The sequence below is a fragment of the Oncorhynchus kisutch genome, linkage group LG25 (assembly GCF_002021735.2).
Source record: "Oncorhynchus kisutch isolate 150728-3 linkage group LG25, Okis_V2, whole genome shotgun sequence".
NCBI lineage: Eukaryota > Metazoa > Chordata > Actinopteri > Salmoniformes > Salmonidae > Oncorhynchus > Oncorhynchus kisutch.
The window spans coordinates 12,458,503-12,481,396 of NC_034198.2; the positions used below are offsets into that span (position 1 = coordinate 12,458,503).

At 42.1% G+C, this 22,894-nt stretch overlaps 1 protein-coding gene across 4 annotated transcripts in view; it reads left to right on the forward strand.

Annotated features, from left to right (window-relative positions):
• waplb (WAPL cohesin release factor b) overlaps window positions 1–22,894 on the forward strand; it is a 61,583-nt gene that overhangs the window by 6,065 nt on the left and 32,624 nt on the right. Inside the window, exons 1-2 of one of the 4 annotated variants that reach the window (XM_020460247.2) lie at window positions 4,753–5,509; window positions 6,281–6,765. In XM_020460247.2, coding sequence (XP_020315836.1) covers window positions 6,303–6,765 — 463 coding nt within the window. In that variant the 5' untranslated portion in view covers window positions 4,753–5,509; window positions 6,281–6,302. Of the gene's footprint in view, window positions 1–4,752; window positions 5,510–6,280; window positions 6,766–20,437; window positions 20,521–22,894 lie in introns of those variants that run through there. The other 3 variants (XM_020460248.2, XM_031805215.1, XM_031805216.1) reach the window with 3 other exon arrangements.

Here is a 22,894-nt window from a genome sequence, read left to right on the forward strand (position 1 = left end):
ATGTTTCTTTCATCACACCATGTCTTGTTAGCGATAAGGCATACGCCCCCGCCCCTCTTCTTACCAGAAAGATGTTTGTTTCTGTCGGCGCGATGCGTGGAGAAAACCGTTGGCTGCACCGCCTCGGATAGCGTCTCTCCAGTGAGCCATGTTTCCGTGAAGCAAAGAACGTTACAGTCTCTGATGTCCCTCTGGAATGCTACCCTTGCTCGGATTTCATCAACCTTGTTGTCAAGAGACTGGACATTGGCAAGAAGAATGCTAGGGAGTGGTGCACGGTGTGCACGGTGTGCCCGTCTCCGGAGTCTGACCAGAAGACCGCCTCGTTTCCCTCTTTTTCGGAGTCGTTTTTTTGGGTCGCTGCATGGGATCCACTCCGTTGTCTTGTTTGTAAGGCAGAACACAGAACATCCGCGTCGCGAAAAACATATTATTGGTCGTACTGATGGTGAGTTGACGCTGCTCTTATATTCAGTAGTTCTTCTCGACTGTATGTAATGAAACCTAAGATGACCTGGGGTACTAATGTAAGAAATAACACGTAAAAAAAACAAAAAACTGCATAGTTTCCTAGGAACGCGAAGCGAGGCGGCCATCTCTGTCGGCGCCGGAAGTCTTAAAGTTATGGTTATGATGGAGATCAAGTGGCAAAGTCAGTAAGAGATGCTGTACTCGGATAAACTCTGCAGAGATACTGTACTCGGATAAACTCTGCAGAGATGCTGTACTCGGATAAACTCTGCAGAGATGCTGTACTCGGATAAACTCTGGTAGATGGGGGGGGGGGGCATTTAAGCGCCACACCTGCACTGTCCTGAAGGCTCCTTGCCCTCTTCTGCCTGGCTGACATGTAGAGGTGACTCAGGGTGCCTGACTCGATGAGATGAGGGCAGTGCAGCTCCCACTGGCTCCCCAGGCACTCCAACACCACGCCAGACAACCCATTGACCATAAAAAGACCGACAACACACTGAGCCAGGCGAGTTGTTGTTTACGTTTCCTGACAGCTCCCACTGCTACGGTATCATGACCTTTCATGGCACATTTTTCCACTGGGGGTCGTCAACCTTTCAGTGAGGCAGCACCCTCCAAGCATTTTGTTGCTGGACTTTCAACACTGTAAATATTTAACTTCATTAAAAGGAGCAAAAGGTGAGCCTAATAAATGAAAAACGCATTCGGGGAGAGAGAGAGCCAGAGAGAGAGCCAGAGAGAGTAGAAAGAGAGAACAGAAGGATGGACGGACAAATAAAAACCTGGTTGGTTGTTATGGACAACCCTTCGCGACAGGAGGTAGAACAGGTCCTCTGGAGTAGCCTTGCTGGGATGACCCGGCACACAACACATACAAAGAAAGAAACATAAGCACACACATGCTAATTGAAAACTCAACTGTAGACACTTATTTCATGTAAACACTGTGTGTGTGTGTGAGAACTCTTGTCTGTGACTTGAAAAAACAAACAAACAAACAAGGTGAGCACTTCAGAACACAACCACCGTAAATCCCCCCTCCTGTCCAGCCCAAATGCTCCAAGCGTGACCATCTCATTAACTCTACAGGTGGCTCTGCCCCCTTTTATGGTGGCCATTGTACTCCACACAAAAGCAGACCGAATGAAAGATAATCATGTTCCAATGTGGCAAGCAGCCTGCTCCATACTGGTTGCATGCAGCTGGCAGCAGGCCCATAGTGGGAGATGTGTCCCAAATGTCTGATCAACTGTCCTCCCTCTGTCTCTGCTTCTCTATGGTTGTCAGTGTGTGGGCCTGGCAGCGTACCAGCGTCTGGGGCTGCCGGGCAGGCTGGTGCCCGCTGGGAGGGTAAGCTGTGGTAGGGGGGGGGCTCATCATGCGTGCGGGACTGTGAAGAGTCAGCTGGAAAAACAGACAGACGGAGGAGGAGGTGTGGTGAGGAGGGTGGTGATGCACAGTGGGGTTTGGACTCAACAGTAACATTGCTACTGTGACAGTAACAATGGCAAACTTTCATTTTAAGTTCAGAGGTGAAATTATGGATTTGCATTGAAATTGTGATAATGTAAAAGCCCCCGAATTACCCGTGTTTAAAAACTTCTCATTTCAACTTGATCTGGTATTCTGTATCCCAATGGAACCTTTTGCAACATATTCATAATAGTTTCCAATCGTTTCCCCTGTGACTCTTCTCTGCTCCTCACAGATTCGCACAGCGTATCTGGAACTGGTCAAAGGCCTAGTTGTCTCTGGGATGGCACTGCCAGTCTCGTTGGGAAAAGCCTGCTGTCAGATCTCTCCAGGTGCCAATCTCCACAACTTTGCCAGTTTCTCAACACCAGGTTGGCGTGGTTGGCATCGATCGTGTCTAGCATCCCTCCTGTTACGCACGGCTCTTGGCTGGGGTACACTGACTTTGGCCCTCCCGGACACAGCATGCTACGTAAAGATTTCTGCTGGCTAAGAACTCTGGGATAACATAGGAGGAGTACCTCAAAGAACCCTGGGCCCTCTGCCAACCTGAACTAATCTCCATACTGTGCCCTTCAAAACCACCTTAGGATAAGAAATGCCAACACTTCTGTTACACAGACATTGGTGACCGCCACAGACACACACACCTGTCCTTATGGTCGTGATGGATATGTCGATGTCCACTCTCACGCCTCTCTCAGCTTATCGCTTGCCCCAGCAGGTCACTGCCAAGCGGGTGACACAGTTTGTGTGGCCTGCTCGTCTCTGACAACCCGTATGTGACAAGGCAGACGGTTGGACACACGTAACCAGTCAAAATCGATTAGATGGATAGAAGAAGAAACAAAATGAGGACCACATGGTTATGATAGAAATGTTAGGCCGCACATCCCTATTCACCCCCAGTCCGCCAACTAGCTACCCCTGTAGTCCTACTTAGGAGTCAAAAAATAAATAAATGACAGAAGTAACTATCAGCACTGGTAAGGATAACACGGTGCTACAACATGTCTCTTACTGTTCCCTCCGGGGACAGACCACCTCAGAATGCCTTGAGAGGAGCCCTCAACACTGACCTTATGAACAACATGATCAGGAATGTGTATTCAGTAACGTAACATTAATAACATCCAATCACAGGGTTCTGTGTGTGTGTGTGTGTGTGTGTGTGTGTGTGTGTGTGTGTGTGTGTGTGTGTGTGTGTGTGTGTGTGTGTCCCTGACTTACATGGACTGAAACCATACGTTACACCCTTATGAGATAAAGGGTTTCCGAAGATTTTTTTTCTCCCATGGAGTTGCATGAGCTGCATCTACACTCTCTCACACACACACACACACACACCCATTGGCAATATATGTGTCATCGTCGTCGCCCTAAGGATTCCCCTTCACACCAGCGATAGGAAAAAAAGGACTGTTTGAAAGTATGACTTGGATGACAAAAATATTTATGTTTAAAACATACTCGGCTGCCCACATGACCATAAACAAACATTTAAAAAAATGACACTGACTGTTTTTTTTCCCAGAGGAATGATACTCTGACAAGGTATCTGGGGACGTATGTTCTGGTGGGATGTGTAATTTAATGGAACTGGTCCATCAAACTATGCCTCTCCATAAAACCATCACTTATTTCATTGTAGGCCAATAGACTTCTCTAGGACAGGTGGACACATTTTCATCTACTTTATGGTAGACTGTCTTTTACGTTAGAATGCACTTTATTTTGGGCTAATTTGTGTCTATTGATAGGGTCTTCATGTGTTGTTCCCCTCCTTGTCACTGTAGGCTAATTGTTACTTTGGGATCTAGGCCAGCACCTAGTCAAAAGTGCCATATAAATGTAATTTGATTATTTCTTTCAGTACCAAATTTCACTACAGTTCCCATACTTATTTCATTCCACTAGCTTCGATGACACCCCCCAAAGAGGACACCTCTCACCAACAGTCCAATGGCCCTTGCTATCCAGAATCATTGGGACATCCCTACCCCATTGAAGTTCAAATTTAAAATGGTTAGGGTAAGGGTTAAAGGTCCAACGCTGTATCAAATATCAAATCAATATCAAATCATTTCTGGGTAACAATTAAGTAACTTAATGTGATTGTTTGCAATTAAAATAGTCAAAAATAGCTTCTTAGCAAAGAGTAATTTCTGAAGCAACAATTTTGCTTGGTCTGTCTGGGGATAACCTAATGTGGTAGTCAAAAAATAAATGTCTGAAACTTGATCCCCTACATACTGGTCTTGACCTTCTCTTCTGCGCTATTCAACCAATCCAGTAAATGTGGAGGAGGAGCTAAGATGGAGTGTTTCCAAAAGCAGAAGTTGTGTCACAGGCTCTCTTTCCATTTCTCCTGAAAACCAGAACATCCAGTTATTGGGGACTCCTCTGTGATGTACCAGGCAGGCCAAAACTATGATGTCACCAAAACAGGCAAAAATGTAAGGTGGTATATTCAAACAGCTCTTATAAATGGCATTATCATTTTCACAGTAGCCTATTATTCCAAACTCACTCAAAATCAAGTTGTTGACTGCACTGGGCCTTTAAGGTTCGGGTTAGGTAAGGGAAAGGGTTAGGGTAGGAGTTAGTGTTTAGGGTAGGGACGTCCCAAGGATCCTGGAGAGCACTTTCCATAGTCCAATGAAATAAAAAGTTGTCCAGGTGTGCTCGGCTTTCGAACCAATCACAAGGAAGAATAGTGCTTCGCAGCGATAGTTCTCCGTCACATTCAAATATCTCTCTTCCTGATTGGACCAGACTGTACTTGCAGTGACGTGACAGTGAGAGGGTTCGATTAATCTCGTCCGGACGTGCGTGTTTGCTAGGTTTGCACCGGCTGAAAGTTGATTTCATTCGATTTGGAAATGGGCTGCCTCCCGGCCGTGATCCAGGTACCCCGCTCTGTACGACGGTGAATTGGGCTCAAAACAAAAGTGACGTATTTAAGTACGTGTAGTAATCAGTATGATTCTGTGTTTTCTCATGCAAAAGGGATTTGCTTAGACAAAAACGCTTTGTCTGCTTTCCCAATAAAAAAATGTTTGAAAATTCCAACATTTATTTTATGGAAAAGATGCACCATGCTGGCTTGTTGACAACATGACGGAGTGGCGCAGATTACTGTTTGATTAAGAGGGCGCTACCGTTTAAGCCCGATGACGTGACGGGCCATTGACCGGTTCAAGCTGAGACAGGGTAAAATAACTCCCTCAATGCCGTTGGAAGCAAAAAGACGAGGGAGGGGGAACTCGAATGGAAGGCGTCGGTGCAACACAGAGGAGACAATCGAGTTTGATAGAGCTTTAAAAAATGAATATATCAGACGTAAAACCAACATTATCAAAATAACATTGTTACCCAGGATACACGGGACTTTTTACAGTATTTGACTGTCCCATATATGTCATTACTACAGGCAGTTGAGCCTTGTTTATATTGTTTTGCAAGCGAGCTTTGAACAGGGTCGGGAGGCCCAATCTGGTGCGGGAAGCGGCCGCCTTCTTCGGAGTGTGTTGTTGAGTGGTTCGGTCTTTTCGCGCACCAAGTAAGTGAGGCAGTTGTATATTCAATGCATTTTTTATGAAATATACAGAGATTTTCAAACCACTTGAAACCTTAAAATCAATGTGAGAATTGGATGTCATCTAATCATGTTGCGTCTGTTAGCTTGAGCCAGCTAGCTAACGTAAGCTAGCTAGCTACTAGCCAAGTAGTTAACGTAAGCTAGCTAGTTACTGTAACTGGCTGCATTATTTTTGATTTTTTTTTGCGAGAATTGTTTACGTTATGTGGCTAGTTAGGTAGCCAGCCTCGACTGTGTCACCCGAAGCTAGTGGCTAGTTAGTTAGTGAACATTAGCTATCTAGCTAATTGATCTAGGTAGCTAACATCGTAACTAGCTAGCCATATGGGTCTGTTTTGGTTGTTGAACACTGAAATACTAACGTTAGCTAGTAGTATGTAGCTACTATATTATCCCAGCTAACGTTAGACACACTATTGTTTCTTTAATACCGTTAGCTGATTGATTTAGTTGATGTTTACCTAATGTTATAGTGTCTAAGTTAATGGGGATGTATTGCACTTAACTGCACGTTGCGTTAGCCACTTCCAGAGCAGTCGGAGCCTCAGTTTGCTGAACCTGAAAATGAAGGATCACACGGTAGAAAAAAAACTGTGGTGAAATGACAGCTTCCAAATAACCCCGTAGTCCAGATTTATTACATGAAAACATTACAGTAGACGTAATTGTTTTGATGAGAAATGGCATATGATGACTGCAAATAATGCATTTCATATTTTGTACTCATCGCAGAGAATATGAAACAGGTGTCACGATGACGTCCAGATTTGGTAAAACCTACAGCCGTAAGGGAGGCGACGGCTCATCATCCAAGTTCGACGAGGTCCTGTCCAACAAGAGAGCCACGCTCAGCACCAAATGGGGCGAGACGACATACAAGGCCAAGGTGAGTTCCAAGCGCCCCGGCCCGAAGACTGAGGTGGCAGAGCAGCCCAAGAGGCCCAAACTCTCCAACGAGAGCTCCGAGGACCCCTTTGGGTTTGACAGTGATGAGGAGTCCAAGACGGTCACCTCTCGCGTCCCACAGGCAAAAGCCTCCCCAGTCAAGCCAGCATCCACAGAACTGCCCCTGACAGGGAGGCCAGGCTTGTCCCTGGTGTCCAGCAGCAGAACCAGCCTTGCTCCAAGTAGAGCAACCTCTAGTCTGGGGATTGATAGAACCCAACTGAGGGTCACCGAGGACACAGCCAGGTTCTTCAACACCACCCCCACAACAGGTAGGAGGACACTCATGTTGCAAAGTGTACTAATAATACATTGTAGAATGCTCGATGGGGCCAGAAGACTTTGGCTTCCAGAGGGTGTAGGGTCGAACACATCTAAATATTGTGCATGCATGGAATTTACCTCTGCCTTGCGATTTGGTAGTTTTTATTTGTTAGAGCTTCTCTGGTGCTTTTGTAGACTTTTTAGCCAGTACTGAAAGTAGTGTTTACCTGCCAAAAGTGGTCCCCTAAAATTGCTTATAGTCTCATATGTGCCCCAAGTCATTGCTGTCTCTCCCTCTGACGTGTGCATCTTGCTAGTTGTCACTCAAATGACAAGGGGCTGATGCTCATTAGCAAGAACCTCAAATTGCTAGGGGTTGGCCCACGAGGGGGAAAATGGCGCAGCACAGCTTCCAGAAAAAGCCACTTTCAAACAAGGGATAATTGCAGCTAATTGAGAAGACAGTAATTCTGCTCATAGGTTATGCATGTATGAACTACACATTGACACACCGAGCCCAAATACTGAGTTGTCACAAGTTCTGGAGCATGTCTTTAAGATGAAATATTGTGTGCCAAGTCAGCCATCCCTAGTTACAATTATTGAAACAGATTGATTTCCTGTAATTCATTAAATGCAAATGAATACAAGGTAATTATAGGTACTAAATATTTTGATTGACCTTAGATTTAGTGATCCAATCCTGAGCAGTAAAGAAGACAGTTCTTCTAGTGAGGTTACAAAATAATATGCATAGTTATTAATTTAGGATGCAATTGTCTCTTCATTTCAGACCATATGTCATCCACCCATCTGATTTAGTCATCGGATTGGTAGCTGACCTCATGATTCAGACGAGTGGACATTTTTTAATGCAACACCCTGCCTTGTAACAATTTACCACTTTGCAAACACTGTTAGCTTTTGACTTTGGAAAAGTTTCCCAACTCTTGGAACAGACAAACCTCTAATCTGTGTCTTTGGAGCAGGCTTCAACAGGCTCCCATGAGTGAGTTTAGCTCACCCTTTGGACTGGTATATTGGGGACAAACTGTCAGCCTGGCAGGCTCTCGTGGATTACTTCCAAAGTGCGTTCGCCGGGGAGATGCAAACCCATCAGAATGTGCAGTCTTTATGTTGACTCGCTTCACTAATATAAAACAAGTCCACCTGACAGGGGTAGCCTCGTTTTTAGAAGGCCGGCATCTCTGTGACAGGTGGTTATGATTGTATTCAGCATTGCTAAAGGTGCCCGCATATTAGGTTGTTTGCCCCTAGCAGAACTCGGGTAGGCGATGCAAACGTCTGTGCCTCGCATACTCCCTAAAGACCTTTCACTTGAGAAACAAAAAGGGGCAATATTGCTGTTTGTCCCTCTTGAGCAACCATAGCAACAACAATAGCCAGAAACCCTTCCTCAAAATGAATCCAAGATAAATCAAGAAATCTGTCATTTTGTTTTTACTGAGGTCTTAGTCGTGCAATTTTACATCTACCTAAGATGTTTGGTACAGTATTTCTCAAGTGAAAAAATGTCTCTCGTTGGATGACAACCGCTTCACTGAAGAATCCCGTACATAGTTCCCACTCCTACTATGCGCCGTAGTACTGTTGGCCAATCACAGACGTAGGGATGCAGGCTTCGCCTACCAAACTTCTAAATAAAACCTGCTGAACACCAACGGACGACTACTATAAATTTCGTCGTAATATATGCGCCAACTGTTTCGACTTGGACGCATGGAACAGGCTTAAGTAGACACGCTGAATGTAATATGCTGCATCAAGGCAGCAACTTGTTGCTCTAATTACGGGCCCGCTTCAATGCAATGCTGCTTGCTGGTGTGTGCCTTGTCCACCACAAAACAGTATCGCATAATTTTACATCCCTGCATATTTGCTGTATGCCCTACAGTTAATTCCCAAAATAATAAGGGATACAAAGTATATTGAAAGCTGGTGCTTCCACACGGGTGGGTGATTCTCATGAAACCAGTTTTTAAAATGTCTGTCAGATTGAGTTGCAAAACCATTATGCATTTTTAAAAATCAACTGTCATCATTCAGGACTGAGATGTAGGTTTTGGAAGTGTCTAATTTTAAATACATTTTCACCCCATTCTCATTACCGAAATGGGTCAAAATCCTTCAGCAAAACAACTTTTGAATAAAACAATGTTGCTGTAGTTTGTCCATAAATCATAAAAATGGTATACTAGTTGAAGTTTACATTTTAAACTCTAATATTAATTACATAGTGTTTGTGGACATGTCATTAAGTAACACTTTCTCACGTTCCTGTAAACTCCAGTCAGTTAAAAAATATATATTTTTATTCACCTATGATGCATCGTCTAGATCAAGTATTCCAAAACTGGGGTATGCGCAATGATGTCGGGGGTACGCCAAATAAAATAAAAAGTCTTTTTTTCAAACAGTCCATTTATATTTTCCAACGGGCTATACATTTGGGTGAGGTTGCCTCGTCTCACTGCCAAAAATAACATTAACCATCTAGTGTAGAGTGAAATAACACAATGTAAATTACCGGTAGCCTAGTCAAATAATTAACATCCAATCACGTTAACTGTTACTCTCTCATGGGAATTCCACTAATAGTTCGGATGTAGCCGAACGTAGCTGCTGCTAATTCCGCTTTAAAATGGATAAATGGTTAAAAAGGTAAGGCCATAGAGACATACCAGTGTTACTGTTAGTACTGCTACTACCAGCAGTACTGCACCTGTCGGTGACAAGTTCAGCTTCCATGAGTACATCCAATGCTATCAGCAGTAATTCTACATTTGTTGTTAGCCCAGCCAGCATGGACACTGACAGTTGTGAATCTGATGCAGACCCCTACTGCCCCCTTACCCGGGAAAGCACAGAACAAGAGACAGGGACGTTGGACCATCGAAGAGGGGCAAATATGATGAACTACATTGATTTGGGGTTCACTTATTAGGAGTAGTGCCTTTCCTCAGCCACCGTGTGTTTATATGTGCAAAAGTACTATCTCACAACTCACCCAAAACATGCAAGAATTAAGACTTGAGTAGTACGACATGTATAAAGGCAACAGATACTATTTAATGAGATGGGGCTAGAAGCATCTTACATGGTGAGCTACCGAGTGGGTAGAACAGGCAAGCCCCATACTATTGTGGAGGACTTAATTCTTCCTGCTGCCGCAGATATGGCTGGGACAATGCTGGTGGAAAAGGCCAAAAAATCTATACAGACAATGCCTTCATCAAACAACGCTGTTCCATGATATATCCGTGACATGGCAGGAGATGTTTTGAAACAATTACTGCTTCGCATGGAAGCCAGTGAATTCTATGCGTTACAGCTGAAGAGTCAGACGTGGTGGGTCTGGCACAGCTCCTGGTATGTCTGTCACATTTATGGGGGGTCAAATTAAGGAAGACCTCTTCAGGAAACCAGGACAACAGGAGAGGATTTTTTTGTAAAGTACTGGACAGCTTTGTGACATCAAATAGCCTTTGGTGGTAAAGATGTGTTGGTATCTGTACTGATGGTGCAAAAGCCATGACCGGGAGACATAGTGTAGTGGTAACGCACATGCAAGCAGTTGCTTCCCACGCCACTTTGGTACACTGCAGCATCCACCGAGAGGCTCTTGCTGCCAAAGGAATGCCTGACAGCTTGAAAGATGTTTTGGACATGACAGTGAAAATGGTTACCTTTGTTAAAGCAAGGCCCATGAACTCGTGTATTTTCTGCACTTTGCAATGATATGGGCAACGACCATGTAACGCTTTTACAACATACAGAAGTGCGCTGGTTATCAAGTTTTGAATTGAGAGACGAGCTTAGTTTTTTTACTGACCATAATTTTCACTTGCATTTCTCACACAACTGGCCAATCTGGGTGATGTGTTTTCTCACCTAAATGATCTGAATCTAGGATTACAGGGATATCAGGAACTATATATCTTTATTTAACCAGGTAGGCTAGTTGAACAAGTTCTCATTTACAACTGCGACCTGGCCAAGATAAAGCATAGCAGTGTGAACAGACAACAGAGTTACACATGGAGTAAACAAAAAACAAGTCAATAACACAGAAAAGTCTAATATACATTGTGTGCAAAAGGCATGAGGAGGTAGGCAATAAATAGGCCTCAGGAGCGAATAATTACAATTTAGCAGATTAACACTGGAGTGATAAATGATCAGATGATCATGTGCAAGTAGAGATACTGGTGTGCAGAAAAGTAAATAAATAAAAACAGTATGGGGATGAGGTATCTAAATTGGGTGGGCTATTTACAGATGGACTATGTACAGCTGCAGCGATCAGTTAGCTGCTCAGATAGCAGATGTTTAAAGTTGGTGAGGGAAATAAAAGTCTCCAACTTCAGCGATTTTTGCAATTCGTTTCAGTCACAGGCAGAGAACTGGAAGGAAAGGCGGTGTTGGCTTTAGGGATGATCAGTGAGATACACCTGCTGGAGCGCGTGCTACAGGTGGGTGTTGCCATCGTGACCAGTGAACTGAGATAAGGCGGAGCTTTACCTAGCATGGACTTGTAGATGACCTGGAGCCAGTGGGTCTGGCGACGAATATGTAGCGAGGGCCAGCCGACTAGAGCATACAGGTCGCAGTGGTGGGTGGTATAAGGTGCTTTAGTAACAAAACGGATGGCACTGTGATAAACTGCATCTAGTTTGCTGAGTAGAGTATTGGAAGCTATTTTGTAGATGACATCGCCAAAGTCGAGGATCTGTAGGATAGTCCGTTTTACTTGGGTAAGTTTGGCGGTGTGAGTGGAGGCTTTGTTGCGAAATAGAAAGCCGGCTCTAGATTTGATTCTGGATAGGAGATGTTTGATATGAGTCTGGAAGGAGAGTTTACAGTCTAGCCAGACACCTAGGTACTTATAGATGTCCACATATTCTAGGTTGGAACCATCTAGGGTGATGATGCTAGTGGGGCGTGTGGGTGCAGGCAGCGAACGGTTGAAAGCGCGGTACAAAATTGAGGCTATGATTAAGAATTTGGAGCTCTTTGTCTGCGTTAACAAGGACAACACACAGGTCTTTCCATCATTGTATGATTTTTTTTTGTGTGCACAGGTACTTTCCCGAAATGGATGACACAAACTGGATTTGTTATCTCTATCATGCCTTGCCTCCAGTCCACTTACTGATATCTGAACAAGAGATCTTTTGATTTACAGAACATGCATACCACTTTGAAGATGCAAAATATTTTTTGTGACACAAGAAATAAGAGTACTGAACTTGAGCACGCATAACTATTCACCCCCCCCCCCCCGAGTCAATACTTTGTAGAGCCACGTTTTGCAGCAATTACAGCTGCAAGTCTCTTGGGGTATGTCTCTATGAGCTTGGCACATCTAGCCCCTGGGGTTCTTGCCCATTCTTCAAGGCAAAACTGCTCCAGGTCCTTCAAATCGGATGGGTTCCGCTGGTGTACAGCAGTCTTAAGTCATACCACAGATTCTCAATTGGATTGGGCTTTGGTCTGGGCTTTGACTAGGACATTTCCCCATAAACACCTCAAGTGTTGCTTTAGCAGTATGCTTAGGGTCATTGTCCTGCTGGAAGGTGAACCTCCGTCCCAGTCTCAAATCTCTGGAAGACTGAAACAGGTTTCCCGCAAGAATTTCCCTGTATTTAGCGCCATCCACCATTCCTTCAATTCTGACCAGTTTCCCTGTCCCTGCCGATGGGAAAACATCCCCACAGCATAATGCTGATGATGTTCTCGGGTTCATGAGAGGTGTTGGGTTTGCACCATACATAGCATTTTCCTTGATGGCCAAAAAGCTCAATTTTAGTCTCATCTAACCAGAGTACCTTCTTCCATATGTTTGAGGAGTCTCCCACATGCCTTTTGGCGAACACATACAGTGGGGCAAAAAAGTAATTAGTCAGCCACCAATTGTGCAAGTTCTCCCACTTAAATATATGAGAGGCCTGTAATTTTCATCATAGGTACACTTCAACTATGACAGAGAAAATGAGGGGAAAAAATCCAGAAAATCACATTGCAGGATTTTTTAAATGAATTTATTTGCAAATTATGGTGGAAAATAAGTATTTGGTCAAAAGTTTATCGCAATACTTTGTTATATACCCTTTGTTGGCAATGACAGAGGTCATACGTTTTCTGTAAGTCTTCAAGGTTTTCACACAGTGTTGCTGGTATTTTGGCCCATTCCTCCATGCAGATCTCCTCTAGAGCAGTGATATTTTGGGGCTGTTGCTGGGCAACACTGACTTTCAACTCCCTCCAAAGATTTTCTATGGGGTTCTGGAGATCTGGAGACTGGATAGGCCACTCCAGGACCTTGAAATGCTTCTTACGAAGCCACTCCTTCGTTGCCCGGGCGGTGTGTTTGGGATCATTATCATGCTGAAAGACCCAGCCACGTTTCATCTTCAATGCCCTTGCTGATGGAAGGAGGTTTTCACTCAAAATCTCACGATACACGGATCAGTCGTCCTGGTCCCTTTGCAGAAAACCAGCCCCAAAGCATGATGTTTCCACCCCCATGCTTCACAGTAGGTATGGTGTTCTTTGGATGCAACTCAGCATTCTTTGTCCTCCAAACACGAAGAGTTGACTTTTTACCAAAATGTTCTATTTTGGTTTCATCTGACCATATGACATTTTCCCAATCTTCTGGATCATCCAAATGCTCTCTAGCAAACTTCAGACGTGCCTGGACATTTACTGGCTTAAGCAGGGGAACACGTCTGGCACTGCAGGATTTGAGTCCCTGGCGGCGTAGTGTGTTACTGATGGTAGGCTTTGTCACTTTGGTCCCAGCTCTCTGCAGGTCATTCACTAGGTCCCCCCGTGTGGGTCTGGGATTTTTGCTCAGCGTTCTTGTGATCATTTTGGGGTGAGATCTTGCATGGAGCCCCAGATCGAGGGAGATTATCAGTGGTCTTGTATGTCTTCCATTTCCTAATAATTTCTCCCACAGTTGATTTCTTCAAACCAAGCTGCTTACCTATTGCAGATTCAGTCTTCCCAGCCTGGTGCTGGTCTACAATTTTGTTTTTGGTGTCCTTTGACGGCTCTTTGGTCTTGGCTATAGTGGAGTTTGGAGTGTGACTGTTTGAGGTTGTGGACAGGTCTTTTATACTATGTTCGCCATTAATACAGGTAACGAGTGGAGGACAGAGGAGCCTCTTAAAGAAGTTACAGGTCTGTGAGAGCCAGAAATCTTGCTTGTTTGTAGGTGACCAAATACTTATTTTCCACCATAATTTGCAAATAAATTCATAAAAAATCCTACAATGTGATTTTCTGGATTTTTTTCTTATTTTATCTGTCATAGTTGAAGTGTACCTATGATAAATTACAGGCCTCATCTTTTTGAGTGGGAGAACTTGCACAATTGGTGGCTGACTAAATACTTTTTTGCCCCACTGTATGTGTTTGCTTATTTTTTTTCTTTGAGCAAATGGCTTTTTTTCTGTACACTCTTCCGTAAAGCTCAGCTCTGTGGAGTGTATGACTTAATGTGGTCCTATGGACAGATACTCCAATCTCTGCTGTAGAGATTTGCGGCTCCTTCAGGATTATCTTTGGTCTGATTAATGCCCTCCTTGCCTGGTCTGTTAGTTTTGGTGGGCGGCCCTCTCTTGGCAGGTTTGTTGTGGTGCCATATTCTTTCCATTTTTTAAATAATGGATTTAATGGTGCTCCTTGGGATGTTCAAAGTTTTGGATATTTTTTTAATAACCCAACCCTTCTCCACAATTTTGTTCCTGACCTGTTTGGAGAGCTCCTTGTTCTTCATGGTGCCGCTTGCTTGGTGGTTCCCCTGGCTTAGTGGTGTTGCAGAATCTGGGGCCTTTCAGAACGTGTATATACTAAGATCATGTGACGCCTAGATTGCACACAGGTGGACTTCATTTAACTAATTGTGACTTCTGAAGGTAATTAGTTGCACCAGATCTTATTTAGGGGCTTCATAGCAAAGGGGCCACCACTTGTCTGTTTTTGAATTTTGAAAGTTTTTGTTTTTTTCACTTCACCAATTTGACTTTTGTGTCCATTACATGAAATCCAAATAAAAAATATATTTTATTTAAATGTTGTAATGCAACAAAATAGTGACAATTCCAAGGGGTTTAATACTTTTGCAAGGCGCTGTATTCACTATTTTTGATGAACAAATTAAGTTTAATGTGTAAGATGGCTAAATAAAGAGCAAACTTGTTTATTATTATTCGTGCCCTGGTCCTATAAGAGTTTTTTGCCACAACCTGGCTTGTGGCAAGTGACAATCTCACACTCATGGCAGGCTTACAATGATGGGAAAAACAGCTGGAGGTTGAATATTTGAAGGGGTATAGGACTATAAAAAGTTTGGGAATCACTGATCTAGAGGATGATGTTACGTTAATTTATTCGCTTAAATGCATTCAGAATTATGTTCTCCAACACTCCCTTTACCCCACTTGGCCTTCTCATTACCAACATGGTCAAATTGGGGGGAAAGTCAGATGTTTTTATTTGAGAATTTATATAATTTCATTTAAAATATTTTTATTTTCAGTGTTATGTTTAACTTTGGCCTTTTTCATTAGGGGATCAATGTAAAAAAAATAAAAAATAAGACAAAATATGGATTTGACTTTTTTGGACTGCGAGAACTGTTACGGTAATGAGAATTTTGTGAATGTTCTTAATGTATAGTATCTGATAAAATTTTTAAAAAAAAATTAAATATGAGTATATATTGTAATCTCAGTGAAAAATGACACTTGAGAAAAACAGTTGTGAGATTGACCCCGGTGTGGTGTCTTAAGTAATTTAGGGGTACATTAAGCAATTAACATCCCATCATGCTTAGGGTCATGTATAAAAATGCTGGGCAGGCCATTCTTTTGGCTACCCTATGGCGGCATAGCCAATGTCCTAATCCACAGGGCACGAGTGGTCACTGAAGGGTTTGATGAGCATGAAAACTATGTACAGTGGTTCCTCGATCAAGTTTATACTGCAGCGCATTAAGGTACATGTCTGGCACATTGCGTCATCACAAGGGGGAGTTAGAAAACTGATAATGCTTCTGTGTTCGGTGTTAACTTTTGGTGCCAGGTGCTAATGTTTCTTTCCTCACTAAATTAATGAGGTGAATGGGTAATTGAAACCAGATAAAAACTGATAATTGTGCACTTGAGTTTGAAGGAACTGAATGATGAAGGGTGATTTGAATTTCGAACAAAGATGTAAGAACTGCTCTTCCTCTGTTTCGCACGCACATCACTTTTTTTAACTGGACTGTAGGCTATCACTTAAAAGAACCGGTACACTATTTTTATTGTATATACACTTTGTTTCCTTTATTTTGGCAGTTACCTGTATCGTATGAAATTGTCCAGTGTTGGTGATCGTGTGCCCGCCTGTTCTTGCTTTTAGCTTATAGTAGTGGAACCCGGTGTGGTCGCCTGCTGCAATAGCCCGTCCATGACGAGGACCGACGGGTTGTGCATACAGAGATGCTGTTCTGCACACCACTGTTGTACTGCGCCACTATTTGCCTACTTGTGGCCCCGCCTGTTAGCTTGCACGATTCTTGCCATTGTCCTTCGACTTCTCTCACCAACGCGCTGTTTTCGCCCACAGGACTGCCGCTGACACATTTGTTGCACCATTCTCGGTAAACTCTAGACAGTGTCATGTGTGAAAAGCCCAGGAGGCCGTCCGTTTCTGATGCGCCTGACACCAACAAACACAGCATGCTCAAAGTCTCTTATAGGTCACTAGTTTTGCCCAATCCAACATTCAATCAATCAGTAACTGAATGCCTCTATCTGCCTGCTTTATAAAGCAAGCCACGTGACTCACTCTGTGAATGGGGTATACCTAATAAACTGGCCACTGAGTGTATATGCTTTCAGTCTATGAGAAATGAAAGTATCAATCATTTGCACATTTAGCAACAACACTGCCACGTTCCTACACAAACCCAGGATATCCTCTAAGTCCCAGTGTTCACTTGTCCACCCGTAGAAACTCATTGTTTGGCTGGCGGGGAAATCAATCCGAGCAGACCAGAGATTATAGGAAATTTTTCAGAGCCAGAACTTGGTAATGATGGTAATACTTATTGAGCTCCATTAAGGATTCATCAAGCTTAGTGTTCGGCCCTTTTTTAATGTGGCTAATCGTTTATAAGCTTAATTTGACCACAAAAAAGGATAACTGAGGTGCTCAGTGATGGTGACGAAGGTGTGATCGTCTCTGCGTTGAGTGCCCAGACACTGAGAGAGGGTAGTCTCAATCCCTCCAAAGGAACGCCTGCATAATGAACAAGGTCTGTTACAGCTCTGGTTGGATTCTAATCAGGCATTTTCTCAGTCAGATGATTTCTCAAGTGCAAAGGATTTGGAAATAATAAAACGTTCCCATTAAAATAATTTACACAGGAGGTAGGGAAATGCCAAACAGCCCGTTCATTAAATGTCTTGGCATTCTCAGCAAAAACCACAACACCATGAAATAACTAGTTATTTTGAAGTCATAAATGTAAAGAGCGAGGATGTACCATCTCTCTTGTGATATGGTTCTTCTCATAGAGTAGGCCTAACCAAGCTCAGTTAAGGTCAGGATTATTTGTGACACAGCTTTTTAATTGTTTGCATATTTCCTTATGTCAGAAATGCAAATAACTAGCTGCTTTGTATGATATCCATCCAAACTTCGCTGAATTCCCTTGGATGAAAAGCTTAAATTCCATTTTGGACTTGTCAGTGATGAAACATCTAGGTGCACCTCTCCAAAGTGTGCACAGTTCCTAGGTAATTTCAATAAACTTTCATGGCTAAAAAAGATTAATGTAATCAATGCAGTGCCTATTAATTTCTCATCGAATCACAGCGTACTTCCATTTTGCCAAAAGGGTGATTTAACAAAAACGCATTTGTGAAAAAAGCACCATCGTTAAACAAATGTTCCTAACCATAAACATCAATACACAGAAGTATATATTTTAAACCTGCCTATTTAGTTCAAATAAATTCATGTTAGCAGGCAATATTAACTAGGGAAATTGTCACTTCTCTTGCATTCGGTGCAAGCAGAGTCGGGGTATATGCAACCGTTTGGGCCGCCTGGCTCGTTGCGAACTAATTTGCCAGAATTTTACATAATTATGACATAACATTGAAGGTTGTGCAATGTGACAGTAATATTTAGACTTGGTTGCCACCCGTTCGATTAAAATACCGAATGGTTCCGTATTTCACTGAAAGAATAAACATTTTGTTTTCGAAATGATAGTTTCTGGAATTTACCATATTAATGACCAACTGCTCCTATTTCTGTGTTTATTGTAATTAAGTCTATGGTTTGATAGAGCAGTCTGTCTGAGCGTTGGTAGGCAGCAGCAGGCCCGTAAGTATTCATTCAAACGGCACTTTACTGCGTTTTGCCAGCAGCTCTTAGCAATGCTTGAAGCACAGCGCTGTTTATGACTTCAAGCTTATCAACTCCTGAGATTAGGCTGGCAATACTATAGTGCCTATAAGAACATCCAATAGTCAAAGGCATATGAAATACAAATGGTAAAGAGATAAATAGTCATAATTCCTATAATAACTACAACCTAAACCTAACTTCTTAACTGGGAATATTGAAGAACTGGGAATATTGAACCACCAGCTTTCATATGTTCTCATGTTCTGAGCAAGGAACTTAAACGTTAGCTTTTTTACATGGCACATATTGCACTTTTACTTCTCCAACACTGTTTTTGCATTATTTAAACCAAATTGAACATGACTAAATAGATTTTATTTATCTATTATTTTAAGTAAAAATAAGTGTTCATTCAGTATTGTTGTAATTGTCCTTATTACAAATATACAAAAAACCTAATCTGTATCGTTTTTTTTTTTGGTCCTCCAATCGGTCAACCTATACTTGTGACAAATACAATTTGATTTGTTTGATGTAGTTACATGCGCCGAATACAACAGGTAGACCTTACAGTGAAATGCTTACTTACAAGCCCTTAACCAACAATGCAGTTAAGAAAAATGTTTTAAAATATTTACAAAAAATAATAATAATAATAACATTAGTGAGGCTATGTACAGAGTCAATGTGCGGTGCACAGGTTAGTCAAGGTAATTGAGGTAATATGTACATGTAGGTAGAGGTATAGTGACTGACTACGCATGAGTAGCAACTTTCAACCTGCTCCACTACAGCCCCGTCGATGAGAATGGGGGCGAGCTCGGTCCTCATTTTCCTGTAGTCCACAATCATCTCCTTTTTGTCTTGTTGAGGGAGAGGTTGTTATCCTGGCATCACACTGCCAGGTCTCTGACCTCCTCCCTATAGGCTCTCATCGTTGTCGGTGATCAGGCCTACCACTGTTGTATAGTCGCAAACTTAATGATGGTGTCGTGATCATGAACGTTGACACTGATAGTCCAAATGTGCACTTTACATTTCCATAACGGGTGTTTGGCTTGCTTGAATGACATCAAAGCAGTATTTATTATAATCCTCAATGTCTCATCTTTCAAAATATATTGTTCTCTTAATTTACAGCATTTGCCTCATTCAGACAATAAAACATTTGCAAAAGTTGCCCAATTAGAGGGAGGGATGGGGGCAACTTGTCGCATGGGGTGCTCAGAATAGCTGTCAGTAAAAATCCAGTCAGAGCTTTGAAGCGCAGAGCCTGAGCTCTGATGTAATTTATATAATGTTACTGTACATCCACTGTGTTCCAATTTAGACACTAATCAGTTTCAATTAGTCTTCAATCTGTGTAAGGGTTAAAAGGATAGTCCAATCCAGAATGAAACTCCTGTCAATTTGGTGATGCGTCAGTGGTCACAACCATTTTCTGTCAAGCTCACTGAGTAAAAATGCAAGCTGAGATCTATCGTTTAGATTTGTTTTTAACATGACTTCAAAAATGTAAGACTATGCAACATGAACCTATTAAAAACAGTACCTTAGCCTACAGCACAAACCTCATTGCTATTGGCCCAATACAATATCACTACATTTTGGCTTTGCTTGAATTGCCCTGCACATGTTTTAAGGACCATACATTTGTTTTTATATAACAATTCAGATTTTTTTTTAATGAGAATTTGAGGTAGGCTATATAATCACACTGGTAATAGAGCATCTGTTGTAGTTCTTGTGAGGCACAGCTAAGTGACAATACATTTGAAATAATTTGCTTTCCTACTCATTCATTGCAGTGCTGGTTGTAGCGCAAGTGTAGGAAAACAACTGCATTTTATGGCTAATAAAATTGAAACTAAAGTCCGTGCTGAGTAAGAACTTAAACATGAGCTCACTCATAAAAACAGCAGCTCTTTGCTGTATTCGTTAAGTTCTCTCGAGTCATGGTTTTAAAAGTTTTTTGAAATCTCACAGTAACAACTTTGCTTTCGCTTGCTACGCTACTGCAGACATGGTAATGTGAGCCATCCGATTGGCCAGGGGTAGGCCCATAGTGCACTTGATTTTCTCTCCGGGTCTGCCGGGAAGGCAGTTTGTACCTTCAGACAAATTAAATGTGAACACTTCGCCTACCTGGCGTGCAGGGCAGCTGAATCGGGTGGACCTACAAGGAATAGCGCGAGACGAATAAATAAAAATAGGAAAGCTTTATCTTTGGTTTTGACAAATGTTTGGAGATCGACTAGGAAATGCCTGGGAGAATGAGCAGTCGATCGCAATCAACCGGTTGGTGACGACTGGTCTATGTTCTATGAGTAGGTAAAACATACATTTTCACCATGATTTAACTTCTAAGTCTAGGGAATCGTGGTATGCCATGTCATCACGGTGCTTAATCATATTCCCTATCACACTTCATAACGCTTTTTGAAGCATTACCTGCACTCCCGATCGCATCAGCTAGGGTTGGGCGGTATCCAGATTTCCTAACGGTGTCTTTGACAAGATATACTGTATTAAACCTTCTGGTAAGCCCCAAACGTCACTTACCAGAAGTACTAAGGAATCTCCGTAGCGGATTTACTACTAAGACCGACAACCCAGCTCATAAAGTTATGTATCTCAAAACGCAGTTTGCGGCATTCACAAAGCAAATATGAGACAATATTAATTCCAGAGAGGATGGCCTCCGTTTCCGATCCCCACCCGTACGGGTAGTAGGCGCGAGCGTTATGACTAGCAAGGCAACGTGCGCTAGCATAGATGGTAACTGACATGGCAGAGAAGTTTCGCTAATACCGTCCTTCACAGAAAGTTGTTAGACTGTTTAAATATTAGTAGGCCTATGTTAATTAATCAGTTATTGATATGACCTCTTGATATAGCTGTAGGCTGCCATGTGATGGTCAGCTCACCATTGACGAGACATGTTGAAATAATGGTAGCCTAATTCAGACCTGCGCCGAGTTGGAGTAGTCAGTTAGCTGAGGTAATGGATAATCAAAGTGAATATGTTTTTGGTTGCAATCAGTTTTGAAATCAGCGTATTTTGTATTGTGGCTATCACAACCAAAGTACTAGGGATAGTGAATTGATGTTAGATTTAGCGTCAGCTAGAAGAGAAGTTGACCTACTACAAAGCTGAACGCTACCAGTATCATCTTGCATTATAAAGTGTTCTAGACTCTATGGACATTGTTTTGCGACTAGGAATTAAGTTTAAACATTTTTACATGCTGTCAGATTATTCAAGTGCGTTAACTTCTGTGCAGCATGAGTGGGGAGCTAACATAATGCAGCCCAGACTCCCAATTCAGGCTAGCAAGATACGTACTATTAAAAATATATATAAATAAATAAAGATTTATTTATTTATATATATTTTTAATAGTACGTATAACAATAAAAAAAGAAATCTGCCTATAAACAATATGTATACTGGTTTATTCCTTGTAGCTCTAAAATGGGGGAAGGGATACCTCAAGTCACCCAAAGCCTTAGGAAGTATATTCCAATTAAAGATCAGAATACACACGCATGACAAATAGTGATTTAGATGTGAGTTGCATTTAAGAGAAATTTGGGATGATAAGGCAGGTCGATTTGTTGCTAAATGACGTTGTGATATCATTGCGTAGCAACGTAAAACTGCGTCATTACGTAGAATACACTAACGTTATTCAAATTGGCTGGCCGTCTCGGTGAAAAATAGGATTTGACATTCGTTTGTTTAGATTTATCACATTTTTATTTGTAAAAGTAATATAAACACAACACATTTTATATGATCAGATATGTTTTATTTTTAAACACATTTAATTATTTAACAATTACACATTATTGAACAGTTACATTTAAAAATATATATATATATTTATCTAGTAAACCTACACATTCTGAACAATTATAGTTTTAAGCAGTGTATTGGTAGTTATCATGCCTGGCTGCAAAAGTGCATTGTGAGTGATGTCACCAGCAGACGCTCAGCTCGTGCACAGGCAGCTGCAGTCAGCCAACAATGATTTGCAATTTGCGGAATTTGCTGCTGGCCGGCTCCTGCCTGTGCACGAGCTGGGCGCTTGCTGCAGACGTCACTCACAATCCACTTTTGCAGCCAGGCATGTGTGTTGACTGAGTGTGTGACAGAGGAAATCGTTTGTCATTTAGAGGGAAAAATGCGTGCATTTTAGTGTTTGAGTCACTTTTCAAAAGTTGCTAAAAGTTCCAAATACAGTTTTTAAAAGTAGCTCAATTTGTTGCTTAGGTGCTGTTTTGGAAAAAAAGTTGCCAGGGTAGTCTGAAAAGTTGCTAAATTGGCATCACTGGATAAGGGGTAGGCTGTGCTGATACAGGCTTGATCCGTGAGACACATTTTGTGACTACATCTCTCAATTTCAGTTTTATGTACCATTTACAAGATTGGCTTTGTACATTTTATTAAATTACAGACTCTGCTTCAAAATGGTATATTATAGTCGTGGGCTCCCGGGTGTAGGCCGTCATTGTAAATATGAATTTGTTCTTAACTGACTTGCCTAGTTAAATTAAAGATGAAGTTTAAAAAAAGTATACACTGCAGTTGGGGGAAACATGGGAAAGTTGTGCTTATTTCAAATGTGTTTCACACTGGCATCTTTTTTTAGTATGCCCATTCATGTTCACACCCTCTTAAGCCTTAGCGCCACCCAT